Below are 20,390 nucleotides of genomic sequence, written 5' to 3' on the forward strand. Positions count from 1 at the left end.
CAGTATTTGATATTCTCTGTTTACTCAGCTTTGCTCTGCCTCAGAGCCACAAGAGCACATTTAGCAGTAAACATCCACGAAGATGAAACTTGTAGTGATTCAATCAGAGAGCCTGTTCGCCCGAGCTTTAGCATATTTCTTTAAGAATCACCTCTTTCTCCAGTGACACAGCACTGGTCGTGGTTATTGCATCGCTACACCCTCTCCCCAGCAATATCCTCTGCCTTTTCTTTTTTTTTTCTATTATTATTCTTTATCTCTCCTCCTCCCACTGTTCCTCCTCCACCTGTCAGCTTAATGTTCAGTCATTTCCTCTTTCCTCGTCCACTCCATTTCTTTCATCACCCGCCTCCCTTTCTCCCCCTCTCTCCCTCTTAATTGATCTGAGACAGTCATAGAGCAAAAACTACTCCATGCCTTCTGTAACCTAATACCAGGCTCATCCAGCCAGCCAGCCTCTCCCTTACACACACACACACATCCACACACACAAAAACACACTCAGTCATTCAATCTCCCACATACAATCTGTGTGAGAAGGTGACTGTTTTACAGTAAACAGCACATTTCAAACTGAGCCTGCCATACTTTCATTATTATAATGTGGACAAACACACATGCTGGACAAATGGGAATGAAAACACGCAAAGATCAACACGTGAGACAGTTCATGTGAGGTTATGCCACATGTTGGATGGACAATATGTCCTCTGTGACAAATTGCAGCATCGCGGCCTAAGGAAATGAGAGCAATGATATCTAAGCAGGAAAACACAGCTGAAACACATCAGGGCCTCTGTCAGAAACCATATGTCTGCAGTGTTTCACTGATGCAACATAGAGTGCACAACAACAGTTGGTCTTTTGACATCAATATCCACCCATGGTTCAGTTTTAAAGCGTGTTTAGGTACTAATAGCTTCCTCCATTTCAGCTGTACGTTCCCTCAAAGGCCAAGGTGGTTTGCTTTTGGGTCACATTTTAAACCTCGACATGAAAGACTCACACAGATTAATACTGCCCCCGCAAGCAAATCCATTAATTGTGGCTATTCCACTGAGATGAATTAATAAATGCAGATGTGACCAGGTCTGTTACAATAGGTCCTAAAAATTTAACTCTATTCTAATTTATGATGTTGTCTTTAAGATTTTGTAACGTGCATGTCTGACAGCATGTTTTCCTTCTAATCCCTTGTTTGTCAGTGAAAGTGGCCCATTTTTTGGAATACATTATGAAGCGCAGGCAGCAGTGTATTTTTGTTCTCGTGCAGGCAGCACTGGGAGCATTTTAAATGAATTTTCTATTATTCCATAGAAACAGAAGGATTGCAAAAGCATACTTTGATGTGGTAAACAGCATCCAGAGCGCTGATAGTACAATCAGGCAAATGTTGAGGTGCAATACTCTGAGAAAGCCTAGTTGCAAAAAGATTGACGACTTGTTGGTCTGTTATACAGATCATTTCTTATTTTAAAAGGGAATGTGAAAACATACACTGATATTTCACATAACCATTTTATCTTAAATGTGAACATTTAATTGTTCCTGTTATCCCACCGTTCTTCAGCTCACCATCTGTTACCCTGTGCAACGAAGCCGTATTCGCTTACATTGTCTGTAGTGCTTGTCTTATTTCTGCAGGGTGTTTCGTGGCTTTTACAGATGCTTAAACGCTAACGCCAACCAGCAGGATGGGTTTCGTGCAGGTACAGGAGATTTAACACTCTCTAAGCTCACACAACATCCTTTAGGTCCCGACAGAGTTATCTGAAGCAACTTCAGCAGCCCTTTGTAAAGCCACTGCTGCTGGCAGCCATGGATGGAAATGTCAAGAACAGGGAACATCATGCACGGCTATTTGCTTATATGGATTTCTTTTGCATGGTTAAAACAGCAATTAGAAATGGTGGTGCTAGTTTGCACACTGAAGGGTGTTTGCAAAAAACATCTATCTATTAATTACTTGATGGGAGCACTTTCCTATTAATGATTTTTTTTTTGTTGAGCTGTTCTGAACATTCAGCACCCAGATAGACGTGCAGGAGCTGAGCGTGTTGATTCATTTTCAAAACAGCAATTAGGCCTGCTGCTGCTCTGCAGCTCTGCTGCTTTCACATTGGTGTGGGAGATAATAATAAACAACTAGGTATCAATTTTTGATGAGAAGAAATCCAACACCACATTAAGAAACAGCTGTGGTAAAAAAAAAAATTGGACTATTTCAATTTTTTTTGGCCTCATCTGCTGCTGTTTTCCAGATCAGACGGAGAGACTGACAAAATTTAGTTTTTCTTTAAACTAGGACGACAAAACCAGAGCCTCTCGTGACACGCAGTTTACAAGAATAGTTGCAGCATGATCATCTTGTGACTTCCAAATACAGATACATGTTTGCTGATGCACTGTTTGCTAATACCCTTTTCTGTCGTCAAAAACGCAAGTGAGCTTAGCAGAAGTGTTGAGCGGCGGAGGCTGGCAGAATGTGCTGCTGGGCTGAGCTGAGCAGAAAGTCTGTTTTGTGTGTTTTCTCTTTGGGCTCCCGCTGAGGTAACTGCTGCCAGCAGCAATGTTCCTCAAGATAGACCAGAAAATTTCCCATGATCACCCCACATACGTACGTACATGCTTTACACAATCACGAACACACACTCAGGCCTTAATAAATACTTGATGACTACAGTGTTTTCAGTCAGATTTTATCCTCCCTCAGCTCAGAACAGAATCACTGACCCACTGGACAGTAAAACCCTCAAAGGTCAAACCTATTCACAACCAACAGCCTTTATCATGGTAATTTCCTATCTGGATTACATACATGTTCACCAGAAGAGAAGCTGCTTAACTTACAGTGAATGTAGTTACATGTCAGCCAACTCCAGTTCTACTCACAATGACGAGATTTCTATTTATACATACAGTAATGATGCTTCTACTTCTGTGACATTTCTATGGTAATGATGTTTCTACCTGTTGTCATGACATTTACATGTCACGACAACATTTCTACCTCTGGTGATGATATGTCTGTCCTTGCTGATGATGTGTTTTATCCCTCGGCTGGATACTTTTTCACAGACACAGTCACTCTGTGTGGAGTGCATCTGCAACCTGCGTGACTCATACTTACTGTAACTCAAGTCAAAATGCAAGCAGTCAGACGAAGCTGATCATATTCTGAATGCAGTGCATGCTGAGTGCATATGTAACATGCATCAAACATGTGTTTTCACCCAGAGAAGATTCTGATTCATTCTGCATTTGAACACCCAGTGTAGGCATCACAGAGAGAGCAGCGGAGGAAGAAGAGCAAAAGTACACAAAATGAATCCATCTCAAGGTCAAGAGGAAGGAATCAGGTGCTGCCTTGCTTGACTGCAGGATCATCTATTGATAGACAGAGATAGTTGGTTCAATAATCTCGAAAATCCTCCTGTACCATTTGTGCAAATTCTCTTTGGTGTGCTAACAGGGTGTAAATCATGGTCATAAGTTTGTTTATCTGCTGACTTGATGTTGGGCAGGAATGTGACCTTAGCCTGGTTAGCCTGCCAGCAACAGCACAACACCCGTGACCGGGAAGCCTGACTGGTGTCTGTAGCCCCAGGGGAGAGCTTCGCAGCTGGGGAGGAGCGCTGAGCTAACAGCCTGTCCTCTGGTTAGACAGAGAACTGCAGTGTAACCGAAGACACGGAGGAGGACAACGAGGAGAAAGCCAAGGACCAACTTAATAATCCTCTCTGATAAATCTCTTACATGATGGGTTATGAGGCATAATAGAGTTTACATTACTTTGGCAAATTTGTGCAATTATGAAAGAAAAGCTGACAGCTTGGCTGATTTTTTTTTCAACACTACCAAGGCACAATTTCTGCTTCTTTTACAAAACACAACCTCGGTCTCGATCTTGGTCTCAACATTACCTCAAATTTATCTTCAGCCTTCAAAACCTTTTTTGCCTACTTGCAATCTGCTTCTGATTCTCTACTAATGGAAACAGTATGGAGATGATGACAGCCAGTTAGCGCTACTGGGCTCGTTTCCAGAACCATTAACTCCCAGCATCTTTACTGGACACCATCCTCAAGTATTTTAAGTGTATAGAGCCAGGAAAGGGAATGCTTTCACCGTGTCTGAAAACCTTTTTGATACCCATCTGGTGGTTCTGTAACTGTGTGACAGCAGATATTAAATATTTTAATTTGCCTTGGTCCCAGAGAAACACTAGGTCTATCAAGCCCTGGTGCCTCGGTGTGACTTAATCTATTCATATATACATCTATTATGGGGCTCTGACAGGAAAATTTCAGCAGTGCTAACATTAAAGCTCCGTTTTTAACATTTAGATAGTGGGGGGGGGGAAGCCACTTGAAAACCAGTGGCTGCTGATGGTGATAAAACCAGGGATCAGCCTAAATGTGTTTGTAGTTCGATAAATAACACCAATGTCTACTGAAAGGTAGTTTTGGCAAATCACTGAAGGCTAACTGCTTCAGCATCCAAAGAGGCTTTCACTAGAAGGGTGTTGGGTTTTTATGAAATAGACCTTGAAGGGAAAACACACCATAAATTCTGTGTTTTAAACAAGTATATTCATTTTTATAGACACAAACTGTTCACTGCAGCACAGTGAAACCACTTTGAAGTCCAGAACTGGTCCAGGAATGCTGTGACCAGAAAGGGGTGAAATGCCAGTGTGTGTGTGTGTGTGTGCGGGTTTGTGTACATGCATACACACACACACAGACACACACACTGTGGCCCTGTGGCCAAACATGAATACACTGTAAAAGGGATTATAGACACCCTTTATCCTTCACCCTTCATCTGTGGATTAATTGGTTGCCTTGACCATCCCTGCTGCTTTTCTATTGGTCAGTTCAGTGTTCCAGATCAGTTCACAGTTTACTGGAGCATCACATGGATAGTGTAGTCATTTCACCTCAAGACCAACTTATCCCTGTCTGTATTCGCATGTTGCTATAAATATCTATGAACATTTTGTTTACTGACAAAATGCTTAAAATATGTATTATTTATTTCGACCTCAGTGGTTTAGCTGCTGCCTGTTTCTGCTGTGTCTCAGTTCACTGCACATTAATATGCTAACTGAGTGTAGAGACATATTAGCAACAGTGGTTCAGACACCAAGAAAAAAAACACTGCCTGGCTCAGTGACTCTTCAGCAAGTCAGCTGCCTACATCAGTGCACAGGGCGTGAACAAGACTGCAACAGGTGAATGGCGACCACCAGTGCAGTGCTATGACTGCACTGGTGGTCGGCTGAGGATACTGTTGATGGGGGAATAAGATTAGGTAACGGTTGGAAAAACTATACTGAAATAAAACACTGCAGGTGCACTAAGCCTCTGCAAAGGAAGTGACCAATGAACTGACCTGTTTCAAGACCCAAAGCAATTGACTGAAAAAAAATCCTCCCAGCACTCACTGAGTGACATGAAAGGAAAAGTCGCCCTCTGTCACTCTTGCACCAGAAATAAAGTAGAAAAACGTCTGGTTGTTCCAGTTACAAAAGAGTTGTTTCACACACTGCTAGTGACAGATATACAAAGATGAAAGTTTTGACTGCATTGCATTGTGGTCGATCGAGGTTAGGACTCGTATTGTCTCTGTGACGGATTACTGCTGATCATTTTTAAGATTTTATATTAATGTCCGTTGTAGCTGCGCTAAAAAAGAATGTACACCCAAGCTGCTGTTTTTTGAGGTTGGATTTTACACTTACTGCTGTTTACCAGCTCACATCTTTCTCGCTGTTACATGCCATGCCTTTCTGTGTCTGTTTCATATTTCAGCCTGTACACTGCGAGCCAGAATGAAGCTTTACTCTGAGCATAAAACGAAAGAGATGTGCCATTGTTAACAGGAGGAGCAGTTCAAATTAACAATGGGAATGTGATTCCCTGGAGGGCAAAACACCCACAAGTCTGTCTACACTTGGCCTACATACTGCCCGTTACAGACTTTCCCACACCAGGCTTTTCTCCTGCGCTGGTGCTGCAGGATCTTACTATCAGTTCCTCCTGGGGATTCAGAAACAGTGCCGCAGCGGTGCAGCAGCCATGTGATAACTGGGACTTCTGTCTATGAAGGCTACAGCACGTATGCACAGACGAGTCTGAACCGAAAGGCGCTGTAAAGACACAATGAAAACCCTCCATCATCATCATGCTGCACACACTCTAGGTTCACGTAGCTCAGAGGAAGTCAGAGCCGGGGAGATGTAGTGTAAAAACACACACAGGCGCACGCACAGCATATCATCTCTGAAGGCAGAAAGGTCTCGTCAACATTGTGGGTTAATGGGAAGCGATTGCAGGATACATGAAAAGAGTAACCTTATAAAGAGGGGTCAGAGGCATATGAGAGGACATACAATGTGCCCTTGTACTGCACACGTGGGTTAAATAGACAGGAAAAGAAGATACATAAGGTGAGGAAGAGGTGCAGATCTGGAACGTAGAAGCAGAAAATATAGAAAATCAAAGGAGCATGAAGGAATATGTCGCGTTGGCTGTGAATATTGATTTGGACATTTCTGACGTGTCACTGGCTGAAGACAAAGTCTAGCATGAAATCATCTTTTTGAGTTTCAAGCGACTTTAACTTTTTTGTAAACAGAGACAAGTGGCAGTTATATGAGGGTGGCCAATGCTAACACTCAGTGTAACAGTAGCACATGCATAGAAGAGCCACAGTGTCAGTGAACGGACTCAGAAATGTCAGCTACACAACAGCATCAAGCTTTCATCTGTTTTGTTCCGGAAAATTGCTCAAAAGGACCCAAAGCCTAAGCAGCAAATCCTCACATCTGAGAAGCTGAATCCAGAAAATTTTTGGCATTTCTGCTTAATAAATTGCCCTAAATCTATTTCTAAAATTGCTTTCAATTTTCTGTTCTAAATAAAAAGAAAAAAATATACGAATATAATATTTTCTTCTGATTGTCCACTTTCTCTAACAGCATCACACCCCACCCTACCCCACCCAGGCCTGTCTGCAGGTTGAGCAGGTAGGAAATGCAGATGGGACCATCTGCATTTGCGAAAGAACGTCAACAAGTCCCACATCATTGCATGCTTTCATTCTCAGACAACAACAGACCCGCAAATGGTGCAGCTCTGACTAGCTTCATGGGGATGTCATGCCTTCCTTCCAAAGCCACAATTGCTAAAATATGTCTTTATTATTTCACGTATTTTTGACTCAGATTTTATTTAACTACTTCATTTATAAGCATTCTCCACAACCTGAGCCCTATCAAGGGAAAGGCCTCCTAATAATGGGATGATGGTTCTCCTAGTTCCTCATCCACCAGTCAAGGAGACAAGCAGATGTTTGATGGCATTGTGTTTTAATGAGTGTGTAATTAAGTGGTCACTGCCAAGCTCAGTGACTCTGAATACATGAATCTGAACTTGAACCTTAGGACAAACCAATTCCTAGTTTCTGTGTAAAGCACAAAATCATAATCAACTAGATTACAACACAAAACTATACTTTTTTTAAAACCTGCACTTTGAAATGATGCAAAAAAGACCTGAAGGGATTCAAATAATCGGTTAGTTGAGGGACAGGAAGTTTATACGAAACCATTTTGATATTTGATGAACTGTTTGAGTCATTTTTCAAACAAAAATGCCATAAATTCATTTCTTTCATCTTCTTCGATGCAGGGATTTGCTTCCTTTCCTTAAATCATTATAAACTGAATATCTTAACATGGATATTAAAACAAGACATCTGAGGACATTGCCTTGGATTGTGGGAAACTAAGATGGACATTATCCACAGATTTCTGCCAATTCATCCCAATTAATCTAGAAAACGATTAGTAGATTATTCAATAGTGAACACATCTGTTATTCCCTGTGCACAACATTCCAGGCCTTATAAAAGTCCAAAACCAGACCGGTTCCTATCAGTCCAATAAATCAAAGAAAATGCTATCACCTCTGTGAGATAGCAGGAGGACAGAGAGGACAGTATCAGTGGACATCTAACAATAGAAAAAACAATACACCAATAGATCTCCACGTGACTGATCAATGAGTATATTATGTAAAGTAAGGCCATGGTTTTCACTTTATTATAGAAGTGTTGTCGAATAAAATGGAAAACAGTGAGTTTACGGTGACCTCAATGGACTTTTCCCCTCTACGTGTTGTGTGGATGGCTGCTACTGTAATCCAGTGTCTCACCTTTGAGGAGGGGCAGCGGGGTGAGCTCCACCTGGGAGCTCTGGTAGCGGAACTGGGACGAGCTGTGGGACCTCCTCTGCCGGGCTCTGCGCATGGACCTGCGCGGGAAGCCGTCCACCTTCTCCGCGGACGGCACCGAGAAGCTGGTGGTCGGCGAGGACGGCGAGGACGGGGGCAGCTTTGTCGTCTCCATGATGGCTGTAGATGGAGGTGGTGATGCGGCGGAGGTGTTGGTGGTGTTGATGAAGGTGGCGGTGCGTGCGCGCCTTTGCGCGTATGCGTGCGTAAAGAGGCGTTTAAGAGGATGTATGGGTGAATGGAGGACAGGATGGAGGAGTGGGTGGCTTTCTGAATCACAGATGGATTATCAGTTGATCAGAACGAATAGAAGCTCCAGGGGTGGAGGTGGAGGAGGAAGAAGAGGACGAGGGCGGGAAGGAGGGAGGAGGAGAGGGGTGAGAGATAAAGGAGAGGGGGAGCGGGATGGGGGGGAGAAAGGTGCAGAGGCGGAGGAGAGGTGAGGAGAAATATTTTCCGGATGTCCAGTCCCGTGCTGCGCGCCTCGATGTCTCTATCAGAGCCGGCCTGGAAATGGCAGCAGCAGCAGCATCAGCATCATCCCCCGATTCTTCTGTTTTTTCACGCACAGATGAAAAATCGCTCTTGTATCATCCCCGTGGAGGAGTAGCCTGTTACAGCTACCAGATGATGCTCAGACAGGCGCGTCTCCTCACACACACATACACACGCGCACACATAAACACGCGCGCACACACACGCAAGCCTCTCTGCTGCTGCTGTACTGGCGTCACACACCGACTAAGTCATCGGCCTAAATCAGGATATTTATTTCTATAACTGATCATACAGCTGAGCTCCTTGTGTCAAGAGAAATCACTGCACCGATTAAGCTCTTCCTGTTTATCCACATCAAAAACAAACAAACAAACGGACTCCAGGTCAGTTTATAGCTTAATCTCCTCGATGATGCTCCTTATCAATAAAATCAGTGATCGGTCCTGGCGGTGGATGATGATATCATAAAATCGTCAATCTGGGCCCACCTCGGCTGCCGCATCACTGTTGTCCTTCTCGCTCGTTTTTAACGGATCCTCTTCCCACCGTTAAAACGGCCGCACCTGCTTATGATTACTAATATTAATATTTTTCTTTTTTCTCTCAGAGGTTGATAATGTGGTTTATACCCGTCCACACAGCCTCCTCCTCCTCCTCCTCTTGCCGTCCTCCAACCGTATCAGGGCGGGGAAACAAACGGTCCCTCACCGCGCCGACATGTGCAGGTCCTCCGCCAGCGGCCGATGCAACACCGAGCCCCGCTGCTCGGCTCCGTCTCTACCTCCGCGGTGAGAACAAGAAATAAGAAAGAAAAAAAGAAACGGAAGGAGCCGCTCCTCCTCGCAGCAGCAGCCCGGAGCGGAAAGACTGAAGGCCTGTGTTATACAATAGCACCTCGTCTATGTCTGTCAGACTGACGCGTTTTGCTCCTGTCCCCCTTCTCGGTTCCCGTTATCCGGTCGTCCTACGGCTCCTCGGAGAGCTGCGTCAAGGCGCACGGAGCACATGGGAAATGAGGCATCCCTGCTTTCAAAATAAAATAAGGGCTAGAGGAAAATAAAAAGTGCTATCGTTCAGAGAAACTCCAATATTAACAGTGTAAAAACAGCTGAAGCTGTAAAGGTCTTAGATCAGATTTTGCTGGCCCACATGCCCCCCCTTGAAACCAGACTCAAGATGAGGTAGTAAGACTCATGTAAAGGTTGTTATCACAGCAGTTGATATTTTGCTCATACATTCCCAACTAAAGTTACAGTTAATGAAATGAACCAGTTGCTGCAGTGAGTCTAGGGCTGGAGATCACTGAGACAGCGGCCCAGTTAACCCAGTTGGTAATCCAGCACTGAATGGACCTAATTAAAAAGAATTAAATAAAACAGAAGAGGATGTCGAACATTTGCCTGTAAGCCTGAATCAAAGAGATGATCTTACTCATTGAGACTCATTCATGCTATTTTACAAATTGCAACTCTGGTGATTTTCCACCAACAGGAATGGATTTTCTCTGTAATTCCTCTGACCTCTTTGAGTATAAGCTTAAAGTTTCCCTGAATAGATTGGTAAACATTGTCTGACAGTGCGATGCTTACAGACTTAACAAGATTTCCTGAGAACTGAGTGAAAACACTCATGTTTCTGAAGTGAGGTGCTGGCTTGCAGGTGGACGTAATGAATACGATCTCTAGAATTCAAAATGAAAAGACTGCACATGTGTTACAAGTGTGCAGCTGTGACCCCTTGCCTATGCAGAAAAGGACAAGTCAAGACAGACATTTGCTTCAGGTCATCCACCAGGGCCTAGTGGACATCAGTGGGCACTGGAGAAAAATCAAGGAGGCTGTTTCAAGTCCTTCTAAATAACAGAGTTGCTACACTTTGTCATGCGTTCCTTTTCCATTGAAGAAATTATACAAGGCAGAGCGATTGAAATGGGTTTTATTTTGAAACCGCTGAACGGATGCCCTCTTATCTCAGCCCGTCTGACTTGAAAGGGTTTCTCAGCCTAAAGGTGGTGCAAGGAGAGGGAGGAATGAGGCTCCTCACTGCGGATGACGCTATAGGATGGATGGATTTATTTATTTATTTGCCTTTATTTATGTGGCCTGGCCGTGCTTCTTAAAACCCGGTTCGTTTTTAAACAGATGCGTCATTAGTGTCTCGCCCCCCCCGGCTCTGGCTGCATCACCTCTGTCCAACCTCTGGCTGCTGTTTCATCCCGTTATGAAATATTCGCTGCTGTGCTCCGGCCGCGCGCCGCTTTGACGCTCATCAGTGTTTCTGTCTGACTCCCCCTCCTCCCCCCCCTTTCCCCCCATTTTCCTCGCTTCCTATTTGAGGTGAGCGCATGTGTGTGTGTGTGTTGTTTGTGCGTGTACGACGGTTGTAGTTGGCTTTGAGGATCTCATCCATTGTTCTTGCCTTCACTAAGCCACTTGCTCTCTTCGTCTCTCTCTCTCTCTCTCTCTCTCTCTCACACACACACACACACACACACACACACACACACACACACACACACAAGCGCAATTTTCCACGCGCTTTCATCTCCCTCTCAAAGTCACACCTTGGCTGGCAGTGAATGTGTTTTGCTGGTGTGTTTGCGCTGCCAGCCATGGACCCTGCTCTCACCGTAAACACACTCCAGCCTTAATGGTCAAACATGCAGCGCAGGAGCGTGCGTAAAACCGTGCGCCCGCGCCCCATTCTCCTCCTCCTGTACTCCTGCTCCTCCTCTGTGTTGTGTCGCAGGTGAGCTCAGCCGGTTGCTTTCTGGGAAAAACACCGGAGGGGGAGGGGGAGCAAGGAGGGGGCTCAGCACTGTGGTAAGAAGCAGTTAATGGTTGGTAGTGCAGACACCAGAGGGGCGCTGCTGGTCTGAGTTGTTTTTTGTTGTTTTTTGTTTTTTTTTTCAGGCAGGAATCTAGAAACGCTCGGGTTAACAGCGCTCTATTATTGTGTTGTATTCTGTAACAAATCTGGGCTCTTCAGTCAGAAATCCTCCCAAGTCCAAATTCAATTTGGTAACATTTGACTAAATTCTCATAGCAAACGGTAAAATCTATTATCCCTGCGATATAACTCTAAGGCCCAGCAGTGTTTTGAGCTAAATGCAATCATGCTGATTTTACAGATATAATGTTTACCTTGTTCCCCATCTGAGGTTTGCATGTTCACTGCGAACATGAGATATGCTGATTAGCGCAAAGTACAGCTGAGGCTGATGGGAAGGTCAGAAGTTTATCAGGTATTTGGTCATAATTCAAAGTACTCAGCAAATTCAAATATTGACCTGATGATGGAGCAAGAGGAAAAGTCAGGAGATCGCCAAAGTTATTACAGTTCTTCCTGAAGGAAGAGACTGAAGCCACTACTTTAACTGTAGCATTGGACTACTGAATATTATATAAGAACAGCCTAAATATATTACAAACAGAACAGAATTGTAAATTGAACAAAAGTGGAAAAAAAACAATATTTGTAATGAATTTTTTATTGCAATCATTATTATATCTTAAATATATTAATCTAATGCACGATAAAGACAAGATAAATCCTAAACTTTAGATATACAGTATATAAAGCAGAATAATTACATGAATCATCATCTGAAAAACCAAAATCGTCATTGTGATACAATTACAATGCATAAGCAGCTACAAATAGTAAGAAATTACAGTCTGTTTCCTCATAGCAGTAGTTCCTTTAACAGATTTCAGCAGCCTATTGGCCTCTCAGTGTCAGGTTACAGGGAGGGGTCACAAGGAAAAGTTCACTTCTCTCTCTCATTTGATCAATTATACAACAGACTCTCAGGGATGAGGATTTCAGTGGGTCACCACATCTGTGTCTCACTCCTCTTCGTCATCATCAAGCATAATGAAGCCGTCCCTGACAACCTCCTCACCTCACGCTGCTGTTTACTGTACTGTTCCTCCCGCAGACGAGTGAGGGCCTCCCATCAGTGCACTGCATGCGAAAACAGCTCTGTTTGTAAAACAGACTGGTAAAGCTTATGTTTTAGAACATTATTACAAGCTCTTCCAAAAAATATGCAATCTTTTACTTACATTTGGGCTGGACTTAAATCAGGGTCTTGTCTTGTGAAGTCATGGCTGAATCTAATGATGGTTGGGGGGGGGTCAGCTCAAATCAGTTTGAGAACATGCACTTCAGCACCAGTAGATTAGACAGATAAATAACACAGCTACCAAAACTATATATATTTTTTAAAAAAAGATCAGCAAATCAACTTTTCTTGGATTCAAATATTGAAAGCCATGATAAAGAAATTATCACTAGCAGCAAAGTATGTTTGACTGTGTGGGGAGAGTGTGTCTTTGATTTTCAACAAGGTTAAAAAATTTGAAAAAGTTTTCCTCACGTTAAATCGTGACGACCGTAACATGCATCCAGTAAACAGGATGTGGCCAGCTTTGACACTGCCTTGTGCTCAGACTGCAGCTCCAGGGAAAGGTGGAACTTTCTCCAAATGGCATTTCCATGAAGTCGTGGGGAAGTGATCGCTCCACCCTTTTTCAAAATAGAAGTTAATGTATCTAAGGCTGAGTCGCATGTTCAGGAAAGGACGATGCATACCTTTGATTTTGGCTTATTCAAAATTGTGAAAAAGTTTCCTCTTTCTTGTGAAAGAGTTTTTAGCAGCTGCAGGAAAGCCAGGCTTTACAGAACTGTTGGCGTTCTTTGCTGTTGTGAAAGAGAAACTCCACTGACTTCAGACATGAATGTCCATTTATTCATCTTGGGGAGTATTACTCAGCTTGTGGAAACAGCTGTATAAGGTCTTCTGTGGTGAGCTCAGCTTGGACGAGTCTGAGAAAATTACCCTGATGATGTGACAGCGATGTCTTCAGAATTTTCTCAGCCTGAGCTTCGAGGATTCAAATCTAAAAAATAAAGTGAGAGTCCAGCAAAACATTCTACTGGTTGCATGATGGGAAATGTAGGATCCGGCGTTTAACCTATAGTAGGAGCTAAACGTCAGGATATCTTGGTCTCTGTTGCTTCGGGTTTGGCCATTCTTCTGTCTCTTAAACCTATGGAAGTGCAACACTAAATCCCTGGAGTTTCCCTTTAAGAAGATGAACGAAGCTGAGTATGAGCAACAGTCCAGGCACTTATTTGGCCCTTGATTCATTTTTCGATGCCAGCTTTCCATGAGTGAGCGCCCACTGGATACCCGATGTGAAAATCTGTGTGCAAAACGTAGTTAGTCTGCTTCATATTCTCACTCCCAATGAGCTAAACAGCAGTTCTTTTTGGAAGAGCACTGAGACCTAAATCATTAATTAAACAGCTCAAAAGATATAAATTAAATGTCCATTTTGACAAAGGGACGCTTGTCTTATATGTGGCATGTAGTGCTACTGATTGCTAGTCCCACTTAGGATCCAATCGTTGCCCTCCAGGAGCTCAGAAAGGGAAAGGTCACTTGAGGGATCACCCAACAGTGGCAGTGAGGGTGGATGTTGACCAATAAGTCCATCAGAGCTGGTGGAGGTAGTCTGAGAGGTATTGAGAGGACTCGGGACGGTGAGGAGGGAGAGCAGAGATGATGGTTTGGGTGTAACTCGATGTCCGTAACTTGGTTTTAGAGCAAAGGTAGGGGCAGGAGACGGCTCCAAGTTTGTCTGAGGTGAATCTCTAAGGTTCTGAGGAGCAGGATCTTGAAGAGCTGATGGTAAAATAGTACACATGAGACTTGATCTTCCACTGTAGTGATCGGCATGAAGCTGGGGCACCCTCATGGGACAACCTTGTGCTACTAGACCTTCATTTTCTCCTGTTAAATGGGAGTATGGGGGGACCACATTAGATGAAACAGATGCAAAAGAGGTTTGTCTCATTAAGAACACGTCCACTGTTCCAGAGTGGAGAGCAGAGAAAGATGCATTTGCTGACACAGGAGAGGTTTCATGGATGTTGTCTTGCCCAGACTGAGGCTGAGCGACTGTGGTGACGCCGCTGGAGGGAACAGGGGTTGAAATGGGACTGGTGCAGATGGGCATAACATTTGTCGGCCTTGACGTGATTGGATTGTAGCGTGATTCACTGAACAAAGAGTGAGGAGCTGCATGAGTAGAAAACAATACTGAACAAGGAACAGTCACGGGGCTGGAGGAGGAGGCACTGATGAGTTCAGCAGAGGAGCCAGAAGACGAGGCTAATGTAGCTGTTGGAGCTGAAGCTGGAAGATGAGTATTTTCAACACAGTCAAGGGTTTTCAGACCCAAGCTGGAGGTTAAGGAGGTAGAGATTGAAGGGGCAGCAGCCAAAGTGGAGCTTGAGGCCTGGGGAGCGACTCTAGGAGGGCTTGAGGTGGTCTGACCCTCAGTTGGGTGGGAAACTGAAAGGCGGGTTGCTGAGCTGGAGCTGGACCCAGAGGCTCTGAGGCAGCAATAAGGTTCATGACGCGACAGAGTTGTCGTGTAGCGCTGTAACTCTTTTTTCAATACAGTGATCTCCTTCTGAAGGGCCGAGTTTGACTGCTCGAGACGCTGAAGCTCCTAAGGAGAAGAAGGCAAAGGGTAAAAGGAAAGTAAGAGAGAGATAAAGGGGGGTAGAAAAACAGAAAAACAAGAGAGAGGAACATGAGAGGAGAAAAGAGGGCCACAAATGACAAATGGTTAGTGTCAAGTTGAGTCAGGTATATCTTTATTATCCCTGAGAGTGGCACTCATCAGCCATAAAAACGGATTAACAACACACATCAAAAGACAAACAATAAACTCAATCACATCCCACCCACATAATATCACACCAGGCCTGACTTGTGCTGTAATAAAACGATGGAACCAGGCAACACTAATGACGCGCTCCTTAAAAAGGCTTCTCGAGTGCTGTGTAAGTACAACAGTCATAAAGCGGATGATGGGTGGTCAAAGTTAGAACCCGAAGGAGAACTGAAATATTGCTCTTAGGTGACAGGACTGCAAGTTCAGCATAAAAGCAGGGGGTAGGTGCTGGAGAGAGCTAAAAAACAAAAATGATGATTGCCTGTTTATCGTTGCAGAGTTGAATTAGAAAAATAAAGAATGAAAATGTTACACCTGTGCCTATTTAGAGTATCGTATCTAGAACTGTTTTCACACAGAGGTCAAGGAGTCACAGTCAAAGCAACAGTAGTGCACAGTTCTGCAAAACAGTCCTGACCCTTTAAACCAGGGTCTGCTGACACAGGCTTTTTATTTTTTATGTAAGTCAAACTTGTAGCAGAGTGGCTTCTTCCACATTAACCTGAAGAACACACAGAGCAGAACTGAGAGAGGGAAACAGAAAGTGAAAGTCTGTCCATGCAAAAGGCACACACCCATTCACATATTATGTAGGAGGAAAATAAAACACACTGTAATTAGTGTCAAGTCGAAATGTCTTCAACCACAGTGAGCTACAGGTTTAGATTGCACAACTGAAAGTAATAAATCATGTGACAGTCTGATTTTATGTGTTTATTGGGAAAAATACTATTAAATTATACACGATACTGTATTGAGAAATGTTTGACTGCAGAGAAAAAAGATTTTAATCTGGCAACCAGTAATCAATGATTAATAATGACCACAACCAAACAATTCAGCCTCCAGTAATAAGCGAATGTTTACACTTCCTAGGTTTCAGAAGTGCTGTTCAGTCTTGTACAATGTGCTCCACAGATCATTATCACCGTCATACGTGTTCATTAAACATGAAGCTACACCCAGAAGCCGGTTAGTGTAGCTTAACGTAAAGATTTCTGTAAAGCTAAACCAACCGGCTTGAGAAGTGCTATACAAACAAGGTCGGATTGATGGATTGAAAGACTGGAAACAGAAAGAAACGACTAGAGTGGCTAAACAGTAACAAAGTCCAGCTGCCAGCCTCTCTAAAGCTTTCTAATGAGTAAGTCTTTTGTGCAATCTGTACAAAAACTGAAATGTAAAAAGTTTTGGTTTCATGGGTGGTTCTGGTCTGGACTACTTCTTGGTTGGGAGCAGTGATGTGAGATTGCTATCAGTTTTCTCATCTAACTGTGAGAAAGAATTTGTGTATTTCCCAACAATGATTCTTTTAATATCGTTATTAATATTTCTCATGAGCAAAAGAACAGAAAATTGCTGTAATTTTTAAAGTAGATCTCCAAAAATCATGACTGTATTTGACCCTGTTCTGAATTCTGAACTATCCTTCAACACTTTCTTTACACATTAATTCCTATTAAAGTTTTTTTTTTTTTCCAATGAAGTTTTTTCAGTGAAGACATCCTTAAAAGAAATGCATCACCTCTTGCTTTGGCAGAGGGATGACAGTATTTTGTGAGGGTATAATTATGTCTGATTTCAAATATATAAAAATATTATAAATCATATTATAAATATTTCTCAGTGCTATTCGCTTGAGGTTCTTGAACACGTTTCACTTCTCGTCCAAAAAGCTTCTTCAGGAACTTCAAGCAAGTCCAGTTTCCTTTGAATGGATTTCCTTAGAAAAACCATAACCTGGATGACTGCATGAAGAATTTTCAGACATTGACATCAATAGTGTTCAGTGGTGCAGATGAGCTGTTGCATTACGTCAAAGTCAGTGCCTCAGAAAGCCCATAATGTGTGTGTGTGTGTGTGTGTGTGTGTGTGTGTGTGTGTGTGTGTGTATGTGTGTGAGGGTCTCTTTGTAACTCCACGTGGGGGGAAAAAATGCAGAGCGGCACTGCTGGAAAAACTGGTGGGAAGGTGTGTGTGTGTGTGTGTGGTGTGTGTGTGTGTGTATGTACAGGGCAGAGAGGAAAGGGAGGGCCAGTGGGAGGGCAAACATGAGGGAGTGAAAGCCCTTCTCCTAAAGCAGACTATTTACAAGAAACGGCTATGAGCATGCTGCCAGATTACACAAGACACACATACACGGCATGTGTGTGTGTGTGTGTGTGTGTGTGTGTGTGTGTGTGACACTGAAAGGGATATAGAAAGTGGCAGAGTCACAGGATGGCGGTGTGAGGGAGGGGAGAAGGAAAGGAGATTAAGGACATAACATTAGGAGTGACTGTGCCGAACCTCATGAAGTTCATCTGCCCTCTCTGTTTGTTTTCGGCGGGTCCTCCTGGCCGCGTCCCTGTTCCTCTCTCGTCTTTTTGTCCCTGTGTGTTCCGTCTGTGGTCCATCTCCTTCTCTCTCCTGTAAAAATCAACATACACACAGTGGAGCACAATCAGTACAGTATATCACAGACTGACTTTTAAAGGAGCTAAAATCTTTGTTTACCGCTGATATCAATAACTTTTCGATATTACATAACGTTTTCGAAGATTTCATTGTTCTAAAAGTCATGAGACAAACTCATCACATGCACGGCCATGTGGTCTCCCAGTTCATGATGGTCAATTAAGAAATAAGAGACCTGGACGTGGATGGAGAGGAACTTGCAGCATGTGATGTTAAATTCAGGAGCAATGATTTCAGGGGAGAGTCAAGTTCAAAGCAATTAGATGACCAATAAACAAATAAAGGATTTCTTCCATTACTCTCAAGTCCCAAAAATGGAACGAGAAGCAGAAATGATTTTCCCTATATCAGATGTTTATTCAGAACGACAAGTCAGCTGTAATGAAGACAAGAGTACATCACGTTTATTTGTCAAACATGACTTAGATCACATGCATTCAGACTCAGAAGGAATAAAAGCCTTGTGAGATTTTATTTATTTTATTTTATTTTTAATGGGTGCTACTTATTCTAACAGTGCCAAATATTACGAGCTGGAAATGCACACTGGTATTTGTAACTCTGGAATGAGTCTTGTAAAATGGTACAGTGGTCGTTTTTTGGTCACTTCTGTCTTTTCAGTCTAGTTTTATGCGACAGTATGTAAATCGACTGATTCAAATGGAAAATCACAACAAATAGTCTAATTATAGGAATTTTAAAGTGTGTCTATGGGGCTCAGGAGTGGTTTTATATTGATTTGTGAGAGAGTTTATGATATTAGATTTATTTATAGGGAAAAAAAACAAAAAAACAAGCTACATAGTGCTTTACAAAGGACACCAAACAGGGGGTTTCTGGTGGAATAGGAGTTGGGACACCTTTGCAGCTACTCCCCCTCTGTCACTTCCCATCTTTCCTGTCTGTGTCTACATTGTCAGCTGTCCAATGAAGGAAAAATAAACCCAACATGAAATGCATGGATCACAGTGAAAATAAATACAAATAGAAGAAAGAAGAGAAGATTAAATGGTTAGTGAGTTACAACACTTTTACATTAATATCCATCAAGGGTCAGGCATAGTTGCAATGATATAATATGATGTGATTATAGTCTATTGATTCATGGATTGATGGATTGATTGATTGTTAAAGAAGTGAAGGAGGACTTACCGATCCAGCCGTGTTGCTGTTGGACTCCTCAGCTGACAGGGACCCAGGGCTGTTGGGCTCGTAGCCTGTGTCCATGAATAACGGGGACATCTCTCCCCCCTCCTTTCCCTAACCGGTTGGTTGCCTGGTTGACTGCTTTTCCACCGACAGGATGGATCTTCACCCAGCCCGGATCATCCGTGCAGCATGTTCCGCAAGTACGACCACTGACATTCAGACTCTGACGGTGGCGCACGACCAGCGCGCCGCACTGCAGCTTGGACACAACTTTAAATGACCCAGAACGAAGAGGTGACTGGATGCTACTAAAAGAGCAATTTCCGTGGTGCACACTAATGCCTGGAGGTTGCTTGGTGACTTGCTGATGCTGGTTGCCCGAAGTGAAGCTTTAAGCCGGCGCGTCTGGCGGTTTTTTAGCATGGGAGGTTTGGCACAGAAACGCACGGTGATGCAACACGATGCAGCGACTGCTTTCAGTTTCTCTTTATTTTAAACTGACCCATTGAGAGGTAGGGGTGGTGAGGCTGTGCTGCCTTCAGGCGCAGTATGTTAGTTTCATTTTCCAAGCCTGTGACCGAACACTGAAGCGCTTAAAGAGCGGAAATGTTTAATCGTGGACCCGGATTATAAAAGCAACCTTTTCAACTGGCTACCGTTTTTCTTCTTTTAAACCCTCGTTTTCGACAAGTGATATAAACGTACATTATTCCATTAATGTCAAACAGCTACGTTTTGCGATTGTGTGGTATGAATACTAACCTAATATATTCGATAGCACTTGAAAGCATCCTGATGAATGGATGGGAATAGGTGGTTTGGGACAGGAAGAGCGTCTGGCTGATGACCATATTAGGAACACGGCTGCGTTCTCTTCACGTGCAGGGAATTTTTGAAACTCTTCTGCCAGGAAATAGATGGCCAAGCCCCCAGACAGGGATCCACTGCATTTACCAGTTCTCAGCAGGAAATTGTGTAATCTGAAATACAAAAAGTCTTTGACTGAGCATATGGTTTCATCTTCTCTCAACAATGTTCAAAAAGTGGCTCACACTCAAAGGTTTTACAAATAAAACCAGCTGCGCTGCTGCTTACTTTGCAGACCTTATGGAGTAAAATACAAAGCCTCATATTGGCAGGAATCCTTAATAAATTTATTTTGTTATTGTCTTCACTGGCCCTCGTTCTGATAACATAAAAATAATGACATGTCTTATTATAGAGAGTAATTTCC

General features: G+C 43.2%; 2 protein-coding genes across 4 annotated transcripts in view; both read right to left on the minus strand.

Moving 5' to 3' along the window:
• ppp2r5b (protein phosphatase 2, regulatory subunit B', beta) overlaps positions 1–8,415 on the minus strand; it is a 30,408-nt gene extending 21,993 nt beyond the window's left edge. The window contains exon 1 of the mRNA XM_041031462.1: positions 8,223–8,415. Coding sequence (XP_040887396.1) covers positions 8,223–8,415 — 193 coding nt within the window. The remainder of the gene's footprint in view (positions 1–8,222) is intronic.
• Positions 8,416–12,279: 3,864 nt separating this feature from the next.
• batf2 (basic leucine zipper ATF-like transcription factor 2) lies at positions 12,280–19,596 on the minus strand. Of its 3 annotated transcripts, XR_005893157.1 has the most exons (5): positions 19,160–19,596; positions 17,840–17,959; positions 13,180–15,322; positions 12,866–12,916; positions 12,280–12,764 (listed from the first exon to the last, which is right to left on the minus strand). XR_005893157.1 is itself a non-coding variant. In XM_041031276.1 (3 exons), exons 1-3 carry the CDS (start codon positions 19,247–19,249, stop codon positions 14,180–14,182), a joined length of 1,353 nt encoding a protein of 450 aa, XP_040887210.1. In that variant the 5' UTR covers positions 19,250–19,596; the 3' UTR covers positions 13,028–14,179. The 3 variants fall into 3 exon arrangements, 1 of the variants encoding a protein (XP_040887210.1); XR_005893156.1 differs by having other exon boundaries at positions 12,280–12,916; XM_041031276.1 differs by lacking the exons at positions 12,280–12,764; positions 12,866–12,916 and having other exon boundaries at positions 13,028–15,322.
• Positions 19,597–20,390: the final 794 nt, after the last annotated feature.

This window comes from Toxotes jaculatrix, chromosome 23, assembly GCF_017976425.1.
Source record: "Toxotes jaculatrix isolate fToxJac2 chromosome 23, fToxJac2.pri, whole genome shotgun sequence".
NCBI lineage: Eukaryota > Metazoa > Chordata > Actinopteri > Toxotidae > Toxotes > Toxotes jaculatrix.

What these genes read in the sequence shown, in the direction of transcription:
- batf2 (XM_041031276.1), bottom strand. Translation starts at nt 19,249, where the DNA reads ATGTCCCCGTTATTCATGGACACAGGCTACGAGCCCAACAGCCCTGGG. An exon ending in ACAGCAACACGGCTGGATCG is followed by an intron (nt 17,960 to 19,159) that starts GTAAGTCCTCCT and finishes TGATTTTTACAG; the next exon opens with GAGAGAGAAGGAGATGGACC. An exon ending in GGGCAGATGAACTTCATGAG is followed by an intron (nt 15,323 to 17,839) that starts GTTCGGCACAGT and finishes TCTTCTCCTTAG; the next exon opens with GAGCTTCAGCGTCTCGAGCA.